General features: G+C 43.5%; 1 protein-coding gene across 1 annotated transcript; it reads left to right on the forward strand.

The window, feature by feature from the left end:
- Positions 1 to 250: 250 nt before the first annotated feature.
- LOC129817148 (pre-mRNA-processing factor 17-like) lies at positions 251 to 27,150 on the forward strand. Its single transcript, XM_055872096.1, has 15 exons — positions 251 to 462; positions 1,147 to 1,233; positions 1,342 to 1,471; positions 1,623 to 1,709; positions 2,503 to 2,642; positions 2,799 to 2,895; positions 3,033 to 3,172; positions 7,433 to 7,507; positions 8,774 to 8,819; positions 11,555 to 11,656; positions 12,269 to 12,384; positions 12,717 to 12,850; positions 16,884 to 16,960; positions 18,182 to 18,326; positions 24,827 to 27,150. Exons 1-15 carry the CDS (start codon positions 289 to 291, stop codon positions 25,002 to 25,004), a joined length of 1,728 nt encoding a protein of 575 aa, XP_055728071.1. The 5' UTR covers positions 251 to 288; the 3' UTR covers positions 25,005 to 27,150.
- Positions 27,151 to 27,562: the final 412 nt, after the last annotated feature.

The following is a 27,562-nucleotide window of genomic DNA, read 5'->3' on the forward strand; positions in this document are numbered from 1 at the left end:
GTGCACCACGGCTCAGCTTAATCGAACTCCCTCAGACAACGACCAATAGAGAATTATATCCTGAAAGGTTAATAAAATGAATTTGCATTGATTAAATATTTAGATCACTCATCTATTGAAAACATAGGAGTGACTTATGTTAATATACATTTTGTCATAATATTTAACTAAATAATGAATCTCTCCCAATGTTGACGTTTATTATATATTTGTTCACGTTAATATTACAGCGTGAATATTTTACTTTTAGGACATTTCCGGTAGTGTAGTCCTTTCACAGCATCAAAGATGGCGGCCACCCTTGTTTCGTACTGGAGCGATTCAGATTCAGATAATGACACCAAATCTCATGTTATTCCCGAAAAGGTTGAACCCGATCCTCTGGCACATCTTCAACCGTTGAAATCTGGCAAAACAATGTCACTGGCTGTCCTCAATTCAGCTCCCGAGGTCGCCGTAAAGGTACGCGAGATAGCTAGGCAAATTATTAGCCGGCTGCTAATGTAGCTAGCGTTAGCTTGTGACAGAAAAAAAACGAAATGTAACGTTACCTTAATAGCTACTTAGCTAGCTACACTACATAGACCGTTGAAAGTAAAGTCACTAATTTAGCTAACGTTAGTCGATAATAATTTGATGTAGACGCTTAACACTAAGTAGCTAGCTGAGTCAAAAGGGGTTCAGTAATGTCGTTAGCTGGTCAGACGGGAAAATGTTAACTGTCTTTAGCTTGCTAGCTAACGTTAGATAGCCCAACTTGCTGTTAACGATAACTTGAAGAACGTTGTGATTATGGTGGCCTATAGGGCGATACTTTGGCCTGCACGAGTTTTGCGATTTCAAGTGTCACCCATACTGATCTGCCAACACTCCGTCAAACGGAAGCGAACGCTTCTCAATTCAAAGACTGTTTAAGAATGGTACGCAACGTTTGTGGGAAACTTGTTGTTCAGTACAAACGTTTTGTACTGAACGTGACGGTTTTTGTCGTCACCCAAGGTAACAACGTTTAATGAACTGAACGCAACACAGGATAGATGTGGGACAGCTAACTTCAAGCCCCTTTAACTTAGGTGTCTGCATAGTTTGATGATTGATCAGAATGGTTAGCAGTATAAAACCTGTCATGTTTCTTCACTCCAACAGGAGGCTGTGGAGACTGGCGTACATCTGGACCCCTCTCTCAAAGAGGTCACCTACAACCCCACATATGAAACCATGTTTGCACCAGAGGTAAAATTAACATTAAAACATTTTAGTCAAGTAAACTGCCTTACTTCATTCTGACTGTACCTACCTAAGATGCTCATCATTAGCATATTCACGTTGCACCCCTTCTAGTTGGGTCCTGTCAACCCATATAAAAGTCAACAGATGGCTGCACCCAGGAATATGCTGTCTGGCTATGCAGAGCCTGCTCACGTCAACAACTTTATGTTTGAACAGCAGAGGAGGACCTTCTCCACCTTTGGTAAATATACCTTATTCACACCCCAGTCATTGTCTATGATAGAATGTTTAGCTGTGAAGTGGTCAGCCTTCCTTTCACCTTGAATCTACATTTTTAGAGGAATGTAGCATCTTAGTTATTTTTTTCACTTGTTATTCGCCGTTTCTTTCAGGCTATGCTCTGGATCCGTCTGTGGATACAAGCCAAAACTCCTCCAATAGCTACATCGGTGCAGTGGACGAGGCAGAGAAAAAGAAAGGTAATTTCCTGCTCGTTTTGCTTGTGGTGGATACCCTGTGTAAGTGACATCATCCTACGTCATACTTCCGGCGTCATGTCCCGACTCTCTTGAATGGGCTTCAGGAATATATCCTAAAATTCATGAAAACGTGGTTATTTAACATATATCATATTCATATTTGTTTTCGTGTATTGATTCAGTCAAACCCGATGTCTGTTATTAAAATATTTGACACAGTAAGACATCAACGGGAGTTAGGAAAGTCTCATTTGGACCACATCCCCTGCTGCGTTGGTAGCATGTCGGAGCGTGCCTGCTCGAGCTGAGGACTTACAGGACGGTAAGAACCTGTTAATAGGCTGTTTGATGTTGTATATTATTTTACACACATTTGTTTTTACTGAACATTGCCAGCCAGTACTTTTGAAAAATGCTATCCCTCCCGAAAAAATGTTATATCCCGCCAAGCTGTCATAAGATTTTCAGTTCGTGTGTAGATTTTCGGCTTCTTGCTTCTTCTTGGCCGTCAAATACGTTGAAACACAGCACTTGGAAACAAGTATGTAATTTAATATACAGTTTTATCTTAAATAGCCGTGTTTTCATGTTCTCATTCTTAGCCACAAAACAAGGAATAAGGAAGTAAAATTGACGCGTCACTTGCACATCGTGCATATTGCTAGCCGGTAAAGAGGATGTTTTGAAACGCAATGGAAAGCTGCTGAAATGTATAGTGTAGTCATTGCTTTCTATAACAGTCAGTGAAAGAAAGAGAACACAATGACAGTTTCTCTTGTTTCTCCTCTCGTAGGATTGACTGTGTTTGAGGTTGGCCCAAAGAAGACTGACAAGAGGAAAAAGGTGCAAGGAGGTGAAGCGAATGACATTGACAATTACCTCGGGCCCTGGGCGAAATACGTGGATGAAAAGGACGGCGCCAAACCATCAGAGGTAATCAATGAATCAAACAATATTATGTGAAGGTCAAACAAAATGTGGATGTTTGTATTATACAGCAGCAGTGTGATTATATGGATTTAACTGCTTTTCCTCATAGAAAGATATTCTCTGATTCTGACCAATTGTTTTCTGCTGATTGGTCTGTAGGAGGAACAGAAGGAGCTGGACGAGATCACAGCCAAGAGGCAGAAGAAGGGAAGGAACGAGGAAGAGGCTCCGGCGGAGGAGAAGACCATTCTCCACGGTAACTAACACTCATCTCCGCCATTACTACTTACATAACTGAACTGATCAGCACTCACTCAAATTAAAAGATAATGAGTTGTCGACCATTATGTAGTAAGTTCTCAATGTCTTACTGTTTATCCATTGTGTCTCCAGTCAAAGATGCGTACGACTACCAAGGGAGGTCATACCTCCACGTACCCCAAGACGTGGGCATCAACCTGCGTACTGCAGACATCCCAGACAAGTGTTACCTGCCCAAGAAACAGATCCACGTCTGGTCTGGACACACCAAGGTAGGGTGTGTGTGTTAGCTAGGGTAGCATACTGTGTACCGGAGTATTTTGAAATACACTCATCGGGGTTAGCTATTACAGTACCGTGATACACACTTCACAGCGTCTGTCATATTTACAGAGACGGGAAATGTGAGCGAGAGAGAAAGAAAGTGCTTGTGCAACAGTGGTAGTGTTGTGGAGATGTGATCAGGCCTTTGGTTCTGCCTGTATGCAGTAGCGAGAGAGGGGGCCGGATCACTCGGGTCTAAAATGAGCAGGGCTTCCATCTCACTTACACAGGAGCCAGTTGCAGACTGAAAAGTAAAGAGGGTTGAATACAAATGAAGCATGCTAGTGTGTTTGTGGATGGAGGGATAGAGGATGGATGCATGGATGAGAGGAGAGACGGGTAGATGGTTAATAGCGAGTTTAGACACATTTTCTGGTAACGCCATTGTGATTTTGAGTCAAATATCCTGCTTGGCAGATGCCGTGAGCAACATGTCTTGGCACAAATCAGTGTGCAGCAAGGCATGCTTGCCTGATTTCTGCCTCTAGCCTTAGAATTCAAGAAGGATTTCATCTCTTTCTGCTGCGCCGCTAGCCATAGGGCAGGCTATTGGGCCCTACGCAAACAGCGTCGGTTTACGGTCCGTTCCAAAAAAGTAACAGCACAAAGCATGAAAACAACGCTGCCTTTGTGTAAAGTGTGGAGTGTCCTTTAGTCTAATCTCACACACACGTACACACACTGAACTGTCTATGATTAGAGGAACAGTGTTATCCAAGACAAGTTGTTAGTGGGTATTATCATACACGCAAACAGGGTTGTGGCACCCTGAAGCTTGGGGGGGAAGAGGGGGGGTTATAACTATAAGTTCACTATCTATCTAAGATGTGCCACATAAATTAACTCCAGCTCAGGGCTCCAGCTATGCATTTGGTTTGCTAAGTGGATGGCTTGCAACATCAAGCTTCTTGGTTACAGCAGAGATGGCGCCTCTTGTGTGCACTTCCAGTAATAGCGTATACCCCAGTATGAGAAGGAATGTTATGAAAATCTTGAGACCCCCCAAACCTACTTTTCAGAGGTTGAGTGAGGGAACACTCATCGGTCACTCAGTTGCATCCAAAGATATTGGCATCCTTGCACTTTTCTAGAGTAATTCCCTATTTCTTATAAAACAATTTGAAATTGCGACACATCAGGTCTCCACAACTTATTGGATTTTCAACATTGCACAAGCAATTACATTTTGTACACTTAAGTTTACAAATGTAGTTTAGAAAATGAAGACAAATGTTATGAACCGAATTATTGGTACCCCAGAGCTAGTACTTGATTGCAAAGACTTTGGCCAAGATGACTGCAGACAAACGCTTCTCCTAGCCGTCAATCAGCTTGCTGCACCTTTCTACTAGCAATTTGGCCCACTCTTCAGCAGCAATTCTTTCATGTTTGAGAGGTGCCCTCCACCAACTGAAGTGTTGAGATCTCACCTCACATTATTCAACCTCCCATATTAGATTGTCCTGTGTTTCTTTTCATTGAATGCTTCATTTGGTCATCGGTAAACACTAGGGATGCAACGGTACAGTGGGCCCACAGTTCGTTATGTATCACGGTTTGTGGGCTATGGTAACGGTACGGTTTCGGTGTCTTTATTTAAGAAAAAAATTGAAACACATCACCCTTTAAACAATGAATAGGGCAGCAAATCTTTGGCTATGAATACTCCCACTGCTTTTGTTATTTCTTAATGTTTTTCTGAATTTGTCGCAAATTGTTGTTGGAAGGCAGCCGTGAGAGTGTTGTTTTCGCTAAGGAGTAGACTCTATTTGCTCAAGCTCCATCTGCAAGGGATACGGCCAGGTGACGGCGACGTAAATGACATATCATGTTAGTGTTTCCACTCGAGTAGCCTAGGGTGGCAAAGCAATGCTTGCAGACTGCGCTTTGTTTACGGTCTTACCCGCGTCATCGTATTGAACACTGAATCCAAAATGTTCCCACACAGCGGATCTTCAACCAATCGCTGCCTGCACCTGCCCGCCCGTCCTGCATCACTACTCTGGACGGTTCTGACTTAGAATATGTCAAATACCTAGGTGTTTGGTTAGATTGTAAACTCTCCTTCCAGACTCACATAAAACATCTCCAATCCAAAGTTAAATCTAGAATTGGCTTCCTATTTTGCAATAAAGCATCCTTCACTCATGCTGCCAAACATACCCTTGTAAAACTGACCATTTTACCGATCCTCGATTTCGGCGATGTCATTTACAAAATAGCCTCCAATACCCTACTCAACAAATTGGATGCAGTCTATCACAGTGCCATCCGTTTTGTCACCAAAGCCCCATATACTACCCACCACTGCGACCTGTATGCTGTCGTTGGCTGGCCCTCAATTCATACTCGTCGCCAAACCCACTGGCTCCAGGTCATCTACAAGACCCTGCTAGGTAAAGTCCTGCCTTATCTCTGCTCGCTTGTCACCATAGCTGCACCCACCCGTAGCACACGTTCCAACAGGTATATCTCACTTGTCACTCCCAAAGCCAATTCCTCCATTGGCCGCCTCTCCTTCCAGTTCTCTGCTGCCAATGACTGGAACGAACTACAGAAATCTCTGAAACTGGAAACACTTATCTCCCTCACTAGCTTTAAGCACCAGCTGTCAGAGCAGCTCACAGATCACTGCACCTGTACATAGCCCATCTATAAATAGCCCAAACAACTACCTCTTCCCCTACTGTATTTATTTAATTATTTATTTTGCTCCTTTGCACCCCAGTATTTCTACTTTGCACACTTATCTACTGTCAAATCTACCATTCCAGTGTTTTAATTGCTATATTGTATTTACTTGCCCACCATGGCCTATTTATTGCCTTTACCTCCCTTATCTCACCTCATTTGCTCACATTGTATATAGACTTATTTTTCTACTGTATTATTGACTGTATGTTTGTTTTATTCCATGTGTAACTCTGTGTTATATGTGTCGAACTGCTTTGCTTTATCTTGGCCAGGTCGCAGTCGTAAATGAGCCTACCTGGTGAAATAAAATAAATAAATAAACATTTGAAAGACGGCAGAGCCTCTTCAAATTTGCTTCTCGCTAGTGCTCGCCATTGTCACGTTGGGGCTGGGAGAATATTTGTTTTTAGGTTCCCCTCGCTTCATGGGGCCCCTTTTTAGGGAGGTTTCCTACTGAGATGTCATTACAAATCGTCCATTGGGTGTTTAAGGGTGATGGGGTTGAGGTCACTGCGGTTACTACATTTGGACATATTTCTGTGGAGTAAAGTTTGTCAGCCCTCAGGAGCCCCCTAACGGCCCCAAGCAGTTGCCTGCCTTGCCTGTTCATAAGCTGCACGTCTGTGGATGTTAATGTACAACGTGCATGTAGTCTACAGCGCAATCAACACGTTTTGGAAATTATAGGAAAATGACAGGCATATTGTAATTCCGCGGGTTCACATGTGCGTATTGAACCGTTTGGGGCGTACCGAACGGTTCGACAACATACTGTGTACCGTTGCATCCCTAGTAAACACAGCACTGATCTGTAATGCCAAAGAGCTCTAGTTTTGTATCATTGGTCCACAGAACATTTCCCCCAGGATTTAGGCTTGTTTTGGTGGGTTTTTGAGAAGTTCAATCAGGCATTCTTGTCTCTTTCTGCAGTGGGGTCTTCTTATGTTTACCAACGACCAGATGAAGCGTTCAAAGAAAATAACTCTCCCCATCCCCCATTGGGAGTGCAATGTTCAACCCAGTGTCCAAAAACGGTCTCTTTGTTAAAGGTCGTGGCCAGGGAATAGTTCAGATCTGAATCCCATCCATAATCTATGGCGAGAGCTGAAAACAGCAGCCAGCGAGCTCATTGCTGGCTACAAGAAGCATTTTTCGGGAGTTATCTTAGCCAAAGGCTATGCAACCAAGTACTCGCTCTGGGGTGCCCATTCATTTATCCATGCCACTTGTCTTTTATTTCTAGATTTAAAATTGTAAACTGAAGTGTACAAAATGGAATTGCCTCTGCAATGTTGAAATCCGATAACAAGATGTGAAGACAGTCTTCATTTTATTTGTAAAGAAATGGGGAATTATTTGAACACGCAAGGGTGCCAATATATTTGGCTGCAAATGTATGTAAGAGGAATTATAGCAATACCATACACACCTGCATGCTCAAAGACGGGCAGATTAATATTCTAATAATCTATGTCCCAACGTTAACTTCTTTCTCTCTCATTCCCTCTCTCTAGGGGGTCAGTGCTATCCGTCTGTTTCCTGTGTCAGGTCACCTGCTGCTCTCCTGCTCTATGGACTGCAAGGTCAAGGTAAGGAACACCCTTGCCTCGCTCAGACACCATCACGTCCTCACTGAGGACCCAAAATCTGTCAGATTAAGCTAGAGATATCTGGGGTTTTTTTGCGTTGGATGTGTTCCAATCTGTCGCAGGTGAAAGGTGTGCAAACTGTTTGGCCTACATAGACTATTATGACCCCTCTCTGGAAGGATAACACTCTCACGAACATGATGGTGGTCTCCGGTTTGCTCTACGACCCTCGCACGCGTCTTGGGACTCGTCTGATGTCGGTATAGCTGATCTGTCAACTTCTGTCTGTAGCGTCCTAACCGTTTGGTCTACACACTCACCTTTCCACAAACGCGTACATGTCAGTGGTTTTGCTCTAGGACACTCACAGGCCTCAAAATACTTGTCTGATGGTCCCCCGGGACCAGCTGCATTGTTTTATGGAAGTACTGTAAATGTGGAGATTGTTTAGTGCCAAAAATATGAGGTTAAATGCTTGTATAAATAAAATACATAATTTTTCCTGATCTTTCTTATATCTCTCAGATATAGGACAGAGACTTCAGAACAAACTTACTTTAAAAAATGTTGGGGTACTATCTGTTGTTCCATGTAGTGAATCAGTTATTCAATGCGTTTGCATGGCCTAATAGCAGTAAGCCAAAATATTTTTGGTTCAAATAATGTTATAATATATTTTTGTTATACTTCAAGGGGTCTTAAAATTCTAAATCAAATAGCAAAATGATCCTTAAAACAATTCCATTTAGCTTATTTGAACCCCCACCTACCTGGTTTAGACAGGGCTTAGACTCTTGTGGGTGATTAACAACTCAGTCAGATCTTACATTTTTCCTGTCCTCATCTCCCATTTCCTGGCCAGATATATATATTTTTGTGATGTCTCTCTAAGGCAAACCAACATGTTTTTGGAGAAGGAGCGTCTTCTCTTCCCCTCTGTTCTCTCACTCTTCCATCTGTCTCGTTCTCTCTCCCATGGCTTAGATTAGTCATTCTATCCTGTGGATTTAGATATAAAGTTGGCTCTGTTCTGTCAAAGGTCTCTGGGCCCCTGACTCCTCACTGTTTGTCTGTCTGGTAGAACCAGGGGCCTACTGGTTTTAATGCTCTTACTGTCTCAGATGAGCCCTTTGCTGATTTCTTATGAGACCCTCAGTGGTTGCCAGTGGGACTGGTGCATCAGACACTGACCCGTGCTGGTCGAATCTAGTCAAAGGATCACACAGTGCTTTTAAAAATATTTTCTTCTCTCTTCCCTCTCCTCAGTTGTGGGAGGTGTATAACGAGAGGAGGTGCATACGGACATTTATCGGTAAGTGGACTATCTCTGTTTGCTGTTTCACACTCTGTGTTTCTGTTTTCGTGTGTTTTGCTACAGGGATTACAATGCCCCTTGGGTTTAGAGAATAAGACCTTAGCTCAAACCACTAACCAGCCTAAGTGTTGTCATCTCTAAGGGTATACAAAACCAAATGCAATTCTTAGTCAATCAAGCACATCAGTACAATCTATCCACCAGTACAAGTTAGTTGGATTCCAATCAAGCACACTCCTCTCCCTTGGCAGATCTCATTAATGTTTCTAATTCAATGCGGAGCGAACTTGATTCGAACATCGGGGGAATAATGGATGTAAGAGTGTGTCAGAGCGTCGCACTGGGCCACGGTCAAGGAGAGTGACATCTCATTACCCTGTTTCCCACTATTCCAGAACTCTCTTGCAGCGGACCGTTAATTCAGCATTAATACATGTTTGGAATGTGAGCTGACACTGTTGGGGGGGGAGGGGTGTAAGATGTGGAGTAGATTCGAGAGAGAGAGCGCTAAGTGAACATTAATGGAACATAAGCTTTCCGCTGAGTGTTGAGGATAGGTTTAGAGTAGACAGAGGCACGGAGCTGGGAATTGCATGCAGGTCACTCCCCATCCCTCCCTCCTGTGGACAGGCTGGGCTGTCAGAGTAGATTGTTTTCCTTCAGCTGTGGTTCTGCCTGTCGGCTCCCTCAAACACCATGTATAATTCAACAGCCCTGGGTAGATAGGGGGATGGGGTGTATAGAGGGCAAGAAATGGAGAGATGAAGAGTGCGCTGCGTGCGTTTCAGGAATGGAGCTTCATAGAGCGCAGTGGGGTTATTTCAGAGTAGCAAGCGAGCTAACTAAAGTGCAAACGTGTGTGTGTGTGTGGTGACGATGTCTAGCTTGCATGTGTGTGTGTTTTGCCCTACCTTACAACACACCTGAAGCCAGGTCTGTACATTGCCTGTGGGGTTAGGAGTCTGTAATGGGATGTGGGATAGGCCTGGTTAGAGCGTGGACAGACAGATGGCTAGCCTCGACGGGAACCTGTTATTGCCGTTGTTGGCTTTCATAACAAGAGGGGCGCCTGAGAGGGGGGAAGAGAGACCAGCGGGACCAGACGTTACTTAACCTCACTCTATAGACACACACACATATATAGTTGAAGTCGGAAGTTTACGTGCACTAGGCTGGAGTCATTAAAACTAGTTTTTCAACCACTTCACAAATTTCTTGTTAACAAACTAAAGTGTTGGGTAGTTGGTTAGGACATCTACTTTGTGGATGACACAAGTAATTTTTCCAACAATTGTTTGCGGACAGATTATTTCACTTATAATTTACTCTATCAAAATTCTAGTGGGTCAGAAGTTTGCATACACTAAATTGACTGCCTTTTAAACAGCTTGGAAAATTCCAGAAAATTATGTCATGGCTTTAGAAGCTTTTGAGTCAATTGGAGGTGTACCTGTGGATGTATTTCAAGGCCTACCTTCAAACTCAGTGCCACTTTGCTTGACATCATGGGGAAATCAGCCAAGACCTCAGAAACAAATTTGTAGACCTCCACAAGTCTGGTTCATCCTTGGGAGCAATTTCCAAACGCTTGAAGGTACCACATCTGTACAAACAATAGTACGCAAGTATAAACACCATGGTGCAAAAGTGCTAATCAATCCCAGAACAGCAGCAAAGGACCTTGTGAAGATGCTGGAGGAATCGGGTACAAAAGTATCTATATCACCAATAAAACAAGTCTTATATCGACATAACCTGAAAGACCGCTCAGCAAGGTTGAAGCCACTGCTCCTAAACCGCCATAAAAAAGCCAGCCTACGGTTTGCAACTGCACATGGGGACAAAGATCGTACTTTTTGGAGAAATGTCCTCTGGTCTGATGAAACAAAAGTGGAACTGTTTGGCCATAATGACCATTGTTATGTTTGGAGGAAAAAGGGGTAGGCTTGCAAGCCGAAGAACACCATCCCAACCGTGAAGCACGGGGGTGGCAGCATCATGTTGTGGGGGTGCTTTGCTGCAGGAGGGACTAGTGCGGGAGGAATGGGCCAAAATTCCCCCAACTTATTGTGGGAAGCTTGTGGAAGGCTACCCAAAATGTTAGCTCAAGTTAAACAATTTAAAGGCAATGCTGACATACTAATTGAGTGTTTGTAAACTTCTGACCCACTGGGAATGTGATGAAAGAAATAAAATATTAAATAAATCATTCTCTCTACTATTATTCTGACATTTCACATTCTTAAAATAAAGTGGTGATCCAAACTGACCTAAGACGGGGAATTCTTAATAGGACTAAAAGTCAGGAATTGTGAAAAACTGAGTTTAAATGTATTTGGCTAAGGCGTATGTGAACTTCCGACTTCAACTCTAAACAGAGGGGAGGGAGAGAGGTGAGAAGGAGGGATAGATGTAGGAAGGAGTGGAGACCAGGGGGATGAGTTGAGGGAAAGTGGGGTATCGTAGAGAGCTTCTCACTCCATGTCCCCTTTGTGCTTAAGCTTGTTTTTCTTCCTTGATTCGCCCTCTCCCCACCCACCTCTTCTCTCTGAACATCAGTTCCACTTTGGCTTTCAATCTCTTTCTTACCTTTTTCCCCTCTGTCTGTGATTTTATATTCCACCAATGAATGTGATTTGAAAGGCAGTCTGATCAGGGGCTTTGACAGAATAACAGAACAGAAAGGAATATGTGCATATAAAATGTGTGTGTTTCTGTGTCTCTCCCTCCAGGCCACAGTAAAGCAGTGCGGGATATTTGCTTCAACAACACTGGGTCTCAGTACATGAGTGCAGCCTACGACCGCTACCTCAAACTCTGGGACACCGAGACGGGTCGGTTCAGTCGTGGTGACCATGTTAGAATTGCCACAAACGTTCCATCGTGTCTGGGGACTGTCATTGAACAGAACAGTCGTGGCAATGATAGAAATGGCACAAATAGAGCTTTCACGATTACTTGACATTCCGAGAAGCAAGTCAGTTCTGTTATGCCCTGCTGAAGGTGGCCAGCATGGTTGAACATTCAGATAGAAGTTTGTTGTGTAGATCTGGGTACTACCAGTGGGACCAGGGAGAGTCTCTGCTCTCCCAGTAGAGGGCAGTAGAGAGACTCATCTGCCTCTTGTTCTGTAGAACCACTGACTTGTCATAGCGCCTTGTGTACGAGTCAGCGAGCTGTATGGTTAGGGGACATTTAATTGACATTCAGTCAACTTGTGTTGATTAATTGAAAATGGCACATTTCTAATGAGAATTCATCAATTGTATTGAGGATGTTGGTTTTGACAAATAAATCTTACAAATGATGGCAAATCTGATTGAATTGCCATAATGCCACCGGGAATTTATGTCTGGGTGTTTCTGCACTATAATGATGACAATGTGTGTGTTGCAGACAATCTGTGTGGTTTCTTCTCAAATGTGTAGTAAACTGTCCTTCCACAGGCCAGTGCATCTCCCGCTTCACCAACAGAAAGGTGCCATACTGCGTCAAGTTCAACCCAGACGAGGACAAGCAGAATCTGTTTGTGGCTGGCATGTCAGATAAGAAGATTGTTCAGGTACTGTCATGACACACACGCTACCTAGAGGCTGATGGCAATACGAGAGAGCGAGCGAGAGATCTGTGAAAGACGACAACCTACTAGGCAGAGTCCCCTCGCTGGAAAAGCAATTAACTCTTTAAACAGACAATCTCTCTATTTACCCTCTCTATTTTTGAATAATTTTGTCACTTTATTAAACTGTAATATTGGTGTGTGTGTTCCAGTGTTTGTCTATGACAGGAGTGTTGTGTAATTTATCGTTCACATTACCGGTGTGTGTTTAACCTGTTTTCAATATCTATTAATTGATCTCTTCTCTCCATCCTGTGCTTCCCCCCCTCTCCCAGTGGGACGCGAGGACAGGAGAGGTGGTTCAGGAGTATGACCGTCACCTGGGAGCGGTCAACACCATCACATTTGTGGATGAGAACCGCCGTTTCGTCAGCACGTCTGACGACAAGTCCCTCCGCGTGTGGGAGTGGTAAGTGACAAACAAGAGACTGCTGAGCTTCTTGTCTGCATCGACCCTACCATAGCTTTCAAGCTTGTGTGTTTTGGCTGACGGTCTGAATCGGCACCGTTATGTTGATGAGTAGCATCACTCTTGGTATTATACCTCATTTGCATAATATAGCTTGCTTGTACATTGGCGCCAACAGCTTGTCCTGCCGGTGTTCTAGATGCCTCTCTGCAAACTGAACTCATTGCCAAAGAGTGTTTCACAAGTCATAAAGTGCAAGTGAAAGTGGAGGAGGAATGTGTTGGGTTGAATTGGGTTAGGGTGCTGCTATGGGTGGCAGGTCATAGGAAGTTCACTACTGTTGAAGTCCCCTCTTCTAGCGACGTGCCTAGCTTGTAATGTCAGGGTCTTGCATAACTGCTCCTGTTCCGCTCTCATGTTTACTTATTTGCTCATGACGTGTTTTAGATTTTTATAGAAAAATACAAAAGGTATTACACCAGGGGTGTCAAACAAATTTTGCCCCGGGTCGGCATTCGGTCTTCAACGATGTCCAAAGGGCCGTACTTAAAATGTGTTATTTCCATGCCGTCCAATTTAAACAAATTTTTAAAAAACAATAGTCCTCTGTCCATTTTTTAAAATGTCTGATGCTCCCTGACTGTAGTCATTATTAGCGAGCTGGACAGTCAAGAAAATGTATGAATGTAGGTCCATTGACTGCACAGCACAGGAAGTTGGTGGCATCTTAATTAGGGCTCGTGGTAATGACGAGCGGCATTTTTGGAATGGTATCTCCATATGTTTGATGCCATTCCATTTGCAACGTCCCGTCCATTATGATCCGTTCTCCCCTCCGCAGCCACCTGTTGTTTATAGTGATAATTACCGAGCTAGACAGTCAATGTATGAATATAGGTCCATTATTATTTCTACACAGTTTCCATTTGGTTTTAGTAATTTTAAAGTATATATAGTTCATTTCCCTTTAAAAAAATTTTTTTTTACCAACTGTGGGCCAGATTGGACCCCCTCGCGAGCCGTATCCAGCCCGCAGGCCGTATGTTTGACACCTTGTTTTAGACATTCATGTTCTGTCTTTCCACTCAACCGCCAATCACCAAGCCCCCCGAGAACGACTTGCAAATTAGCTTGGTTTCCATGGTGATAAACAACCGCTGGTCTGTTTACCGCTAAGATGATAAATATTTAAGACCCGGTGACGAAGGATGGGCATTTCACAAGGATTCTTAGAGGGAACACAGATTCTACTAAATACCTCTTTTTCAATCAGTTGTGTTTCTTTCTGCAATATCCGGTTGGCGTGTGTGTTTTAGGCTGTAGGATTGACTGGTAGGAAGAGGGTGCCAGGTGTGGGTTTAGTAGTGGAGTCTGTGGGAGGGAGTTGGTGAGAAGGGAGTGATATGCATTCTTGGACAGCCCAATTCTGTTCTTTTTCCACTAATTGGTCTTTTGACCAACCAGGTCAGCTCTTTTGACAATAATTGGGCAAAAGATCAGTTGGGCTGCCTGTGTAACCGCAGCCTATGTGAGCGAAGGGCTTGAGTGCACATCCACCGTTTTGGTCTCTGCTGTAGTTTTGACAGGTAATTGGAGACATTGCACTTGCACTTGTTATCTTTCACAATAGAATGTGCTTGTTAGGGTAGAGTGTGAAACATGCACAGTCTTTTGGCTTTGAGTGTTTAGTATTTGAGTGGATTGCACACGCCATTCAGGGTCCTCTCAGGGGCTATGGGAGTGTAGTGGGGGTGCGAGAGGTGTTTATTATGGTGGAGAGAAGAACCTGTGCCAACGAAAGGCTTTACTGCCCCCACTCTGTCTCCCCTGGATACCACCTGGCTGGCTCTGGACTCCCCCTCTCCCCAGCTCAGCTGAATTAGGCAGAAATAAAAATGGAGTCAACATCACTGACATGGAGATAGAGGTGGTACGTTGTGTGAATTTGGGAAATATGGGGATTTGGAATGAGACCGGAATGAGTCCTTGTTCACACACAGGCATATCACAAACTCTACCACCCCCTCGGCTCCTTTTGTGGACAACACACCCACAGAATGAAGAGCTCTCTCGGAGGCTGGCTGTCAGTAGTTGAGATATATTTGTTGCGGATGTAGAGATGGGCTGGGCACGATTTAGAATCAATACAGTGTACTACACTATGCCAGCAAGGGGCATCAAGTCCTTATTATAAACACATCAATTACACACACACACACACACACACACACACACACACACACACACACACAGAGTTACTGCCAACCATCCCCCAGTGGCTACCGGCTCTGCACCCCCTATGGATCAATTACATTAGACACTGTAGAAGGTAAGATATAAACCAGGGGCCCTTTTGATCCAAGTGTTACAGAGGAGTGCTGATTTTTAGGATCAGTTTTGTCTTGTAAATCACAATGAATTTGATTACATGGACAAGGGGACCTGATCATAGATCAGCAGTCCTACTCTGAGTGAAGCTGTTAATGTGGATTAGGACTGACTGGGGCAAGTTAGGGTCTTCAGGAACACAACTTCACCTGACGGTTTATGGGCTTTATTAACAACACAAACCCGGGAGGAAATAGCAGCAGTCCACTACAAACTCTGGTGGTGTTATTCCTATCCTTGTTCTTTTTCTCTCCCACCTCTATCCGTCTCTTTCCCAGCCACGCAGACACATTGAGAGCAGGGTTATTTTTGGAGCTCTGCGAGGAGATTTCACGTGTTTTGCTTGTGTTCAGAGACTTGAGTTTGGCCTGACTTCTCCGCTGTTGACGTCAGCCAGCACTCGCTCAGGGGGCCGTTTTGGGTTGCGTGTGTGTGCACACGCTCTACATTTGATCTTGTTTAAATCCTACGACTGACTGCATGTGCATGTTATGTTGATACGGTGTTGTATTCGGGATCATAGGCCGTTATTGTTCTGTCGTTCCCCCTGGTTTGAAAATGGCAGTCCCTTTCCTTCTGTTCCTGGTTTGTCGGGTGGAGATAGGCCTAGCTGGTGTTTATAGGATAGAACTGTGCAGCACTGCTACTCTAAACCACTCCAGCTGTTTGTTGTCTGAGAGAGGGGGAGGGAGGGATGGAAGAGGGAGCGAGACAGAGATGGCCTCAGTCCAAATAGACAGCCTCCCACTGAGTGAGCAGTCTCGAACCCGACCAAATCCAACCTTCTCTTTTTTTCTTCCCGTATTGAAGTCGCCAAAGAGTCTGTCATTGAAATCAGACCCTAGTCACTGTTGCTTCCTAGGGTCGGGCTTTCGAGACTACTGAGGGAGGGGAGGGGAGGATCAAGTCAACACGCACGCTCACACGACGTTAGGAACAGTCATGGACAATCTGCAGGCTGCCACTGGGGTTGTTGTCTGTCACGCAGCCAGGTGGGACAGGACCAGTGAGTTGGATGATGCTGGGCAGACCCAAGAACAACATACCTCCATTTGACTCTAAAATTCTGAGAGTGGAGGGTTGAGAAAGGGAGAGCACGAGGACAGAGGGGGAAGTGTAGATTTAATTGGATGTAAGCAAACTTTTATTTTAGTATTGTTTTTTTCACTTAACCTTTATTTAACTAGGCAAATCAGTTAAGAGCAAATTCTTATTTTCAATGACGGCCTACCGGGGAACAGTGGGTTAACTTCCATGTTCAGGGGCAGAATGACAGATTTTTACCTTGACAGCTCGGGGATTCGATCCAGCAACCTTTCGGTTACTGGCCCAACGGTTTAACCACTAGGCCTCCTGCCGCCCCAAACATCCAGACATTTCCAAACATGGCTTGGAAATGCATACTATTTACATACCTGTAATGCCAGCACTGTCTGGATCCTAGCTGTACTGTCGTTGTTCTATTTTGGATGTCTGCTAGAATCATGTCCTGCTTAGAAACAGCTCAAGCTGCATTGCATGACTTTGTGAATGTTTCCAAACCTGAGAGCATTGCCGCTAGTTATCAATACTCATGCCAGTAATGTCATGGTTGACCTTTGGACCGTACTTGACTGTACTCAAACTGATTTGTTATGTTTTACAGGGACATTCCTGTGGACTTCAAGTACATCGCAGAGCCCAGTATGCACTCAATGCCTGCTGTAACACTCTCGCCCAATGGTGAGTGGTGACAGACACACACAGACAGAGAGAGAGATTGGTGTACATATTCTGGCACTTAGCTTTTTATTTGCCCCCCCCCCCCCCCCTTCCTACCCCTCTCCCCCATCCTCTCGTCCCCCATATCTTTCTCTGAGCTGTTCATATCTGTCCTGACATGGATCGTTTCTCTTTAGTCTAAATAATGGATGAACTCTCACTGGGAGAGCAGACCACTCCACTCTGTCCCCCACAGCTCCACTCCTAAATGGCAGCCAGGCAGCAGCCCTAGCTGGGACTGCGTACGGAGCCTTTCTTCCTCTTATCGTTGTTGTTTTCTCTCCACTTTAACAAAAGAGAGCCGAGGTCGGAGCAGTCGGGCGAAATTGGCCCAGTTGTGTTCATCCGTTTCTCATCCACATTTTGGGATAATGGCGTCCTTTTTATGTGGGTTCGGTAGGGAGGCGCTCAGAAAGGCAGGACACGCACGCAGTGGAACTCACACACACACACACACACACACACACACACACACACACACACACACACACACACACACACACACACACACACACACTAGGAATTTCCATCATGTTTCTTTTCAAGAAGTGCAGTGATTCGTGAAATGCTTTGGCACGGCTGCCCAACCAGCATTGCTGTTACTGAGTCCCAGTGTCTGAGAAGGAGAGAGACGGGGAGGGTTGCTAGCTAACTGAACGTCTGTGAGGTTGACATAAAAGGTGTGTCCCAAATAGTGACCTATTCACTATATAGTGCACTATTTTTGAACAGGGACCACAGTAGTGCACTATATAGGGAATAGGATGTCATTTGGGATGTAACCCAAGTGGGCATTCAGTTATCAAAAGTCTTCAAACTTTCCACAGGGAAGGCTCATATTTTTCAAGTGGTTAGGGAGAAGAGCTGCCAGTGGAGTCTTCTGTGGTGGTCCACTCATACAGACCATAAAAAGTAAGATTTTCTTGAGCTCAACCAACCTGGCTTGTTTCTACAGTTGTATCCCATTCCAAAGAAAACTGAGCTCCTCAAATGCATTAGCTGCTTTTCACACTCTGAAAAAGGTTGATCCGAAATGTGTTGTTTTGAAATGCCCAGGCCCATTGGAGAAGTCCTGACCTGGGCTCGACCCCTAACGTCAGCAAGCTCAAACTAAAACCGCACTCTGAATAACTCTAAATCAAACCGTTTTTCTAAATGATATTGTATTTTCTCCCCTCGTAGGTAAGTGGCTGGCCTGCCAGTCCATGGACAACCAAATCCTGATCTTTGGAGCCCAGAACCGTTTCCGTCTGAACAAGAAGAAGATCTTCAAGGGCCACATGGTGGCTGGCTATGCCTGCCAGGTGGACTTCTCCCCAGACATGAGGTAAGACACGCAGAGTCCCATTCAGTAGAGCACACCATTGCAAACAGTAGCAAAACGTTTTGCAACGAAACAAAAGTTTCTTATTGCACAAATTCAGGTAGTCCCTCCCTGTTTTCTAATGAATATGACCCAGGGCTTCAGGGTTCTGATGTTCAGTGACATCGCCGCGGAAATCAATTAAAAATGTTTTTGGTCACATACACATGGTTAGCAGATGTTATTGCGAGTGTAGCGAAATGCTTATGCTTCTAGATCTGACAGTGCATCATTATCTAACAGGTAATATCTAACAATTCCACAACAAAACCTAATACACACACAATCTAGTAAAGGAATGGGATGAGAATATATAAGTATAAAATATATGGATGAGCAGTGACAGATACTGTGAAGAATACAGTATACATTATATACATATGAGATTAGTAATGTGAGATATGTAAACATTCTTTAAGTGGCATTATTAAAGTGACTAGTGTTCCATTTATTAAAGTGGCCAATGATATCACGTCTGTAGGTAGGCAGCTGCCTCTCTGTGCTAGTGGTGGCTGTTTAACAATCTGATGGCCCTGAGAGAGAAGCTGTTTTTCAATCTCTGTCCCAGCTCTGATGCACCTGTACTGACCTCGTCTTCTAGATGGAAGCGGGGGGAACAGGCAGTGGCTCGGGTGGTTATTGTCCTTGATGATCTTTTTTGCCTTCCTGTGACATCAGGTGTTGTAGGTGTCCTGGAGGGCAGGTAGTTTGCCCCCGGTGATGCGTTAGGCAGACTCACCACCTTCTGGAGAGCCTTGCGGTTGTGGGCGGTGATACAGCCCGACCGAATGCTCTCAATTGTGCACCTGTAAAAGTTAGTGAGGGTTTTCGTTGGCAGGCCACATTTTATTCAGCCTCCTGAGGTTGAAGAGGCACTTGCGCCTTCTTCACCACACTGTGTGCGTGGACCATTTCAGATTGTCAGTGATATGAACACAGAGGAACTTAACTTTTGAACTTCTCCACTGCTGCTGTCGCGTTGATGTGGATAGGGGGCTGCTTTCTTTGCTGTTTCCTGAAGTCCACGATCATCTTTTGTTTTGCTGACATTGAGTGGGAGTGTATTTTCCTGACACCACACTCCATGGGCCCTCACCTCCTCCCTGTAGACTGTCTCGTTGTTGTTGGTAATACACTGTTGTGTCGTCTGCAAACTTGATGATTGAGTTGGAGGCGTGCATGACCACGCAGTCATGGGTGAACAGGGAGTACAGAAGGGGGCTGAGAACGCACCCTTGTGGGGCCCCAGTATTGAGGATCAGTGGAGATGTGGAGATGTTGTTTCCTACCTTCACCACCACCCGTCAGGAAGTCCAGGATCCAGGGTCTCAAGCTTAATGATGAGTTTGGAGGGTACTATGGTGTTCAATTCTGAGCTGTAGTCAATGAACAGCATTCTTACATACAGTTGAAGTCGGAAGTGTACATACACCTTAGCCAAATTCATTTAACCTTTACCTAACACCCATCCCGGATCCGGGAGCATCCTCATCAGTAAAAGCTGACTAGCATAGCCTAGCATAGCGCCACAAGTAAATAATAGCATATAAATATCATGAAATCACAAGTCCAATACAGCAAATGAAAGATAAACATCTTGTGAATTCAGCCATCATTTCCGATTTTTAAAATGTTTTACAGCGAAAACACAATGTATTTCTATTAGCTAACCACAATAGCCAAAGACTCAACCGCATATTTTCAACATGTTTCTACCGCATAGGTAGCAAAACCGACCAAATATAGATATAATTATAATTAGTCACTAACCGAGAAACAACTTCATCAGATGACAGTCTTATAACATGTTATACAATAAATTTATGTTTTGTTCGAAAATGTGCATATTTGAGGTATAAATCATAGTTTTACATTGCAGCTACCATCAAAAATATCACCAAAGCAGACAGAATAATTACAGAGAGCAATGTGAAATACCTAAATACTCATCATAAAACATTTATGAAAAATACATGGTGTACAGCAAATGAAAGATACACATCTTGTGAATCCAGCCAATATTTCTGATAAAAAAATAAATTAAAAAAAGTGTTTTACATCGAAAACACAATATAGCATTATATTAGCTTACCACAATAGCCAAACACACAACCGCATTTATTCACCGCATAGATAGCATTCGCAAAAACCAGCAAAAGATATAAAATGAATCACTAACCTTGACCAACTTCATCAGATGACAGTCTTATAACATCAGGTTATACAATACACTTATGTTTTGTTCGAAAATGTGCATATTTAGAGCTGCAACCCGGTTATACATTGTTAATATGTAGCATCGATTCACCAGAATGTCCGGAGCTATTTTGGACACTCACCTAATCTGACCAAAGAACTCATCATAAACTTTACATAAAAATACTTGTTGTATGGCAAATGAAAGATACACTGGTTCTTAATGCAACCGCCGTGTTAGATTTAAAAAAATAACTTTACCATAACAAACAGCTTGCGTTATTGCGAGACAGCGCCCGCCAAAACGGCAGAGAATAGGACTCAACATTTTCCACAGAAATACGAAATAACATCATAAATTGTTCTTACTTTTGTTGAGCTTCCATCAGAATCTTGTACAAGGAGTCCTAGGTCGAGGATAAATCGTTGTTTGGTTTTAGAATGTCCTTTTCTCCTGTCAAATTCGTGCCACAATGCTAGCCAATGTGGATGACGTTCCCCGTTTCTCTCGACGCAAAGAACGGAAAGCTCCAAGTCCAAATAAACGTTGAATAAACTGATAGAACTCGGTTGAAAAAACATACTTTACGAGGTTATTATCACATGTATCAAATAAAATAAGAGCCGGAGATATTAGCCGTGTATACCGAACGCTTATCAGAAGACAATATGGGGGTGCTTCGCGCGCCTAGGTAGAGAAAGGAAATTCCTGACCTGCCACTCCAAAAGCTCTTGTTCGACCTCAGATCAAGCTAGACACCCCATTCCACCTTCCACTGCCTGTTGACATCTAGTGGAAGGCGTATGAAGTGCATGCATATCGATAAATATTAGGCAATTGAATAGGCAGGCCCTGAAACAGACCCTCGTTTTCAGGTTTTTAACTTCCTGTCTGGAAGTTTGCTGCAAAATGAGTTCTGTTTTACTCACAGATATAATTCAAACAGTTTTAGGAACTTGAGTGTTTTCTATCCAATAAGTAATAATAATATGCATATTGTATGATCTAGAATAGAGTACGAGGCCGTTTAAATTGGGCACAATTTTTTCCAAAGTGAAAACAGCGCCCCCCTATTGACAAGAAGTTCAACTCAGTTTTTCACAATTCCTGACATTTAATCCTATTAAATATTCCCAGTCTTAGGTCAGTTAGGATCACCACTTTATTTTAAGAATGTGAAATGTCACGGAACAGTCCTAGACAGGTTAACAAAGACTGTGGGCTCTCCTCCGTAGCCGACGGGAGTAAAACCCTTGCAGGGCTGCTGGCCCAGACGGCATCCTTAGCCGCGTCCTCAGAGTATGCTCGGACCAGCTGGCTGGAGTGGGAAAAGCATAATCGGCAGCGCTCAGAGCCCAAAACAGCCTAAAGAAATATCCGCCATGTTGCGCCGTCAACATTAGTCAGAAATAGCATTATAAATATTCACTTTTATGATCTTAATCAGAATGCACTCCGAGGAATCCCAGTTCGACAATAAATGTTTTCTTTGATCCATAAAGTCCATCAATTATGTCCAAATAGCTTCTTTTGTTAGGGCGTTTGGTAAACAAATCCAAACGCGTGTTCAGGTCCAGTCGGACTAAAAGTTGTATTACAGGTCGTAGAAACTTGTCAAACTAAGTATAGAATCAATCTTTAGGATGTTTTTATCATAAATGTTCAATAATATTCCAACCGGAGAATTCCATTGTCTGTAGAAAAGCAATGGAAAGAGAGCTACCTCTCGTGAAATGCGCGTGACTGAGAACGAGGCTGCGGCCAGACTCCTTAGTCAAACAGCTCTCATCCGGCCCCCCTTCACAGGAGAAGCCTGAAACAACGTTCTAAAGACGGTTGACATCTAGTGGAAGCCTTAGAAGTGCAAAATAACCCATATCCCACTGTGTATTCGATAGGGGCTGAGTTCAAAAACTACAAACCTCAGATTTCCCACTTTTGCCTGCCATATGAGTTCTGTTATACTCAGACATCATTCAAACAGTTTTAGAAACTTCAGAGTGTTTTCTATCCAATACTAATAATAATATGCATATATTAGCATATGGGACTGAGTAGGAGGCAGATACTCTGGGCACGCTATTCATCCAAAAGTGAAAATGCTGCCCCCTATCCCAAAGAAGTTAACGGCCCGTGTCGGTGACACTGTATTGTCCTCAAAGCGCGCAAAGAAGTTGTTTAATTTGTGGGAGCAAGATGTCAATATCCGCGACGGGGCTGGTTTTCTTTTTGTATTCCGTGATTGTCTGTAGACCCTGCCACATATGTCTTGTGTCTGAGCCATTGAATTGCGACACCACTTCGTCTAAATACTGACGCTTTGCTTCTTTGATTGCCTTACGAAAGAAATAACTGCACTGTTTGTATTCGGTCGCCTTGCCATGGTTAAATGTGGTGGTACGTGCTTTCAGTTCTGCAAGAATGCTGCCATCAATCCATGGTTTCTGGTTAGGGAAAGTTTTAATAGTCAGTGGGTACAAAATCTCCTATACACTTCCTTATAAACTCGCTCACCGAATCAGCATATATGACAATGTTATTATCTGAGGCTACCCGGAACATATCCCAGTCTACGTGATCAAAGCAATCTTGAAGCGTGGAATCCGATTGGTCAGAACAGGGTTGGATAGACCTAAGCACGGCGCTTCCTGTTTTTAGTTTCTCCCTATAGGAGGATATCAACAAAATGGAGTCCTAGTCAGATTAGCCAATAGGAGGGCAGGGGAGGTCCATGTATGCATCACTGAAGTTAGAGTAGCAATTGTTGAGCGTGTTACTGACTCGTGTACAGCAATCAATATGCTCTATAGAATTTAGGTAGCTTTGTTCTCAAATTTAGCTTTGGTAAAATCCCCAGCTACAATAAATGCAGCCTCAGGATATATGGTTTCCAGTTTGCATGAAGTCCAGTGAAGTTCCTTGATGGTCGTCTTGGTATCCGCTTGCGGGGGGATATACACGGCTGTGACGATAACCGAGGAGAGTTCTCTTGGGGGAGAATGCGGTCGGCATTTGATTGTGAGGAATTCTAGGTCAGGTGAACAAAAGGACTTGAGTTCCTGTATGTTGTTACAATTACACCATTAGTCGTTAATCATGAAACATACACCCCCGCCCTTCTTACCGGAGAGATGTTTATTCCTATCGGCGCAATACACTGAAAATCCCATTGGCTGTATGGACTCCCACAGCATGTCCCCAGCTAACCATGTTTCCGTGAAACAGAGTATGTTACAATCCCGGATATGACTTTTGGAAAGCAACTCTTGCCCAGATTTTGTCGACTATGTTAACTAAGGACTGGAAATGAGTGAGTAATATACTCGGGAGCGGTGGGTGGTGTGCACGCATCAGAAGCCTCACTAGAAGACCGCTCCGGCACCCCGTCCAACGGCGGCATTGTTTCGGCCTCTGGAATCATTTCAAATGCCGTGCGAGGCGCAAACAAATGATCCACTTTGGTAAAGTCATATTCCTGGTCGTTGAAGTCTCTGATATCCAATAATTCTTCCTGGTTGTATGTAATAACACTTAAGGTTTTCTGGGCTAACAATGTAATAAATAATACATAAATACATTAAAAAAATACAAAAATACTGCACAGTTTCCTAAGGACTAGAAGCGAAGCTTCCATCTATCGGTTCACCTGGTGTTTGTCTAAGTGGGATAGGTAACACAGCAATGGTACGAGCATGTTTTCAAATAGAGCATTTTATTTAATTTTTTTATGTACCTTTGAATCCACCCATGTATTTTTGTTAGCAAAGGGTTTTGAAGGGTGGAATGTTACAAACTTCAGGAAGAGATAGAGAGAGAGAAGCATGCCCCATGCAGGTAATATTGTGTTTATCCAGAAACAGACAGATCCATACACTCACCTCTACTTCCCTCTATAACGAGTCCTTCAGTCATTGAGTGTTTCTGAGGATATCCTGTACTTAGTGCCGAATATACACCCCTCCAGGAGAGAGCTAACCAGGCCACCTACCTCATTTTAGCACAAACCCCAATTAAGAACCCCCTCACCCTCGCCGTGTTGCCCCCACCCTTCCCCGTGCCCCATCGCTCACCCTTATCAGCAGGTACCTTCACTTCTCTTAGTAACCATGGAAACAGCAAGTACCCCCCCACCCCCTTCGAGCAGAAACCCAAATTCACACAACCTCTTAGGTGAAATGGAACAGGATACATTTTTAGCAGGGGTCCTAACCTCTTTCTCTCCTCCCTTCTCTCCCTTTCTCTCTCCTCATCCCTCTCTCTCTTGTAGCTATGTGGTGTCTGGCGATGCGGATGGGAAGCTGAATATCTGGGACTGGAAGACCACCAAGCTGTATCACCGGATCAAGGCCCACGACAAGGTGTGCATCAGCGCCCTGTGGCATCCGCATGAGACCTCCAAGGTCATCACCTGTGGCTGGGACGGACAGATCAAACTCTGGGACTAGAAACATGGGGGTGGGGGGTGCAGAGAGACTCCCTCTCTTTAGGGGGAGATGTGGTGGTCTTTCTGTCATGTATTTTCCATAATTTAATGGCAGCCATAGGGCTGGTATCCAGTCCTATGTTAACTCCGTGTATATTTCTACCCCATCTGAAGAGGGGACACCGGTGGATTGAACTTTGAACTGGTGATGTTGATAAAGAGCTGTATACATTTGAAGTTGGAAGTTTACATAGACTTAGGTTGGAGTCATTAAAACTTGTTTTTCAACCACTCCACAAATTTCTTGTTAACAAACTATAGTTTTGGCTAGTCAGTTAAGACATCTACTTTGTGCATGACACAAGTCATTTTTCCAACAATTGTTTACAGGCAGATTATTTCACTTATAATTCACTGTATCACAATTCCAGTGGGTCAGAAGTTTAAAAGCACAGTCAACTTAGTGTATGTAAACAGCTTGAAAAATTCCAGAAAGTGTCATGGCTTTAGAAGCTTCTGATAGGCTAATTGACATCATTTGAGTCAATTGGAGGTGCACCTGTGGATGTATTTTATGGCCTACCTTCAAACTCAGTGCCTTTGCTTGCCATCATGGGAAAATCAAAAGAAATCAACCAAGACCTCAAAATAAAAATTGTAGACCTCCACAAGTCTGGTTCATCCTTGGGAGCAATTTCCAAACGCCTGAAGGTACCACGTTCATCTGTACAAACAATAGTACGCAAGTATAACACCATGGGACCACGCAGCTGTCATACAGCTCAGGAAGGAGACTCGTTCTGTCTCCTAGAGATGAACGTACTTTGGTGCGAAAAGTGCAAATCAATCCCAGAACAGCAGCAAAGGCCCTTGTGAAGATGCAGGAGGAATCGGGTACAAAAGTATCTATATCGACATAACCTGAAAGGTCACTCAGCAAGGACGAAGCCACTGCTCCAAAACCGCCATAAAAAAAGCCAGACTACGGTTTGCAACTGCACATGGGGACAAAGATTGTACTTTTTGGAGAAATCCAAAATTGAACTGTTTGGCCATAATGATGTTTGTGGAGGATAAGGGGGGAGGCTTGCAAGCCGAAGAACACCATCCCAACAGTGAAGCACGGGCGTGGCAGCATCATGTTGTGGGGGTGCTTTGCTGCAGGAGGGACTGGTGCCCTTCCCAAAATAGATGGCCTCATGAGGGAGGAAAATCATGTGGACATATTGAAGCAACATCTCAAGACATCAGTCAGGAAGGTAAAACTTGGTCGCAAATCGGTCTTCGAAATGGACAATGACCCCAAGCATACTTCCAAAGTTGTGGCAAAATGGCTTAAGGACAACAAAGGTATTGGAGTGGCCATCACAAAGCCCTGACCTCAATCCTATCGAACATTTGTGAGCAAAACTGAAAAAGTGTGTGCGAGCAAAGAGGTCCACAAACCTGATTTAGTTACACCAGCTCTGTCAGGAGGAATGGGCCAAAATTCACCCAACTTATTGTGGGAAGCTTGTGGAAGGCTACCCAAAATGTTTGACCCAAGTTAAAGAATTAAGGCAATGCTAGCAAATACTGAGTGCATGTACATTTCTGACCCACTTTGAATGTGATGAAAAATAAAAGCTGAAATAAATAATTCTCTACTATTATTCTGACATTTCACATTCTTAAAATAATGTGGTGATCCTAACTGACCTAAAACAGGGAATTTTTACTAAGATTAAATATCAGGAATTGTGAAACTGAGTTTAAATGTACGTTAACTTCTACTGTGCATACAGAGATACTGATTCACACATACTCACCCACAGTGTATTAGTTGTATTTGGAGGGTTTACATCCTTTTTTAGTTGAATCAGTATCATCCACACAATCCTGGAAAATATATTTTTCGTTATTTAAAAAAATGTATTCTCAATGTATGGCTATCTCTTTTTGAAATGAGATGAACATTTTGCCTGTCAAGAAATCACTTGTTCATGGTCAAGTTGTTTTCATACTTCTGTCATTTGGCTTTGAAGGTCAGATTTTCCATAAAGTTTATTAGGATTCTCTCTCTTATAGTAACAGTTCCATTCTCACCATTAAATCCACACAAACCCCTCCCCGAAAAGACAAGTGTAGCCAAGTTGCGATTTCCTCGTGTCTTTATAACCACATCAAAAGATAAGGGGTATTAATTTTTCAGAATGTTTTCATTTGGAATATGTCAGCCTGAACCTTGTCTACCATTTTGTAATATTTGTTGACAAAGTAGTTGTACAGCTGCAGAGAGTGATTGGGGAAACAGCAGGAGTCATTGTGGCGTCTGGATTGAAATGTTCTATTATTTCAATTCTAAGGAGGGAGCGACTCATTACTATTCCCTCAAACTGCTTATTTTAAAGCTGCAGTGCACAGATTTCATCATCTTTGGGATTTCCTTTAGCATAATCCAGAATCAATATTTGCTTGGACAAACTCCAGTCTCGCTACAAGTTGACATACCTTGTAGTCTTTTCAAACACTCAGTGTAATGTATCGTGTCATGTGTATTGACTGACATAAGACTTGTGAGTGAGGTGATTCTTCACATTC

This window comes from Salvelinus fontinalis, chromosome 20, assembly GCF_029448725.1.
Source record: "Salvelinus fontinalis isolate EN_2023a chromosome 20, ASM2944872v1, whole genome shotgun sequence".
Classification (NCBI taxonomy): Eukaryota; Metazoa; Chordata; class Actinopteri; order Salmoniformes; family Salmonidae; genus Salvelinus; species Salvelinus fontinalis.

What these genes read in the sequence shown, in the direction of transcription:
- LOC129817148 (XM_055872096.1), top strand. Translation starts at nt 289, where the DNA reads ATGGCGGCCACCCTTGTTTCGTACTGGAGCGATTCAGATTCAGATAAT. An exon ending in CTATGGACTGCAAGGTCAAG is followed by an intron (nt 7,508 to 8,773) that starts GTAAGGAACACC and finishes CCCTCTCCTCAG; the next exon opens with TTGTGGGAGGTGTATAACGA. An exon ending in TCCCTCCGCGTGTGGGAGTG is followed by an intron (nt 12,851 to 16,883) that starts GTAAGTGACAAA and finishes TATGTTTTACAG; the next exon opens with GGACATTCCTGTGGACTTCA.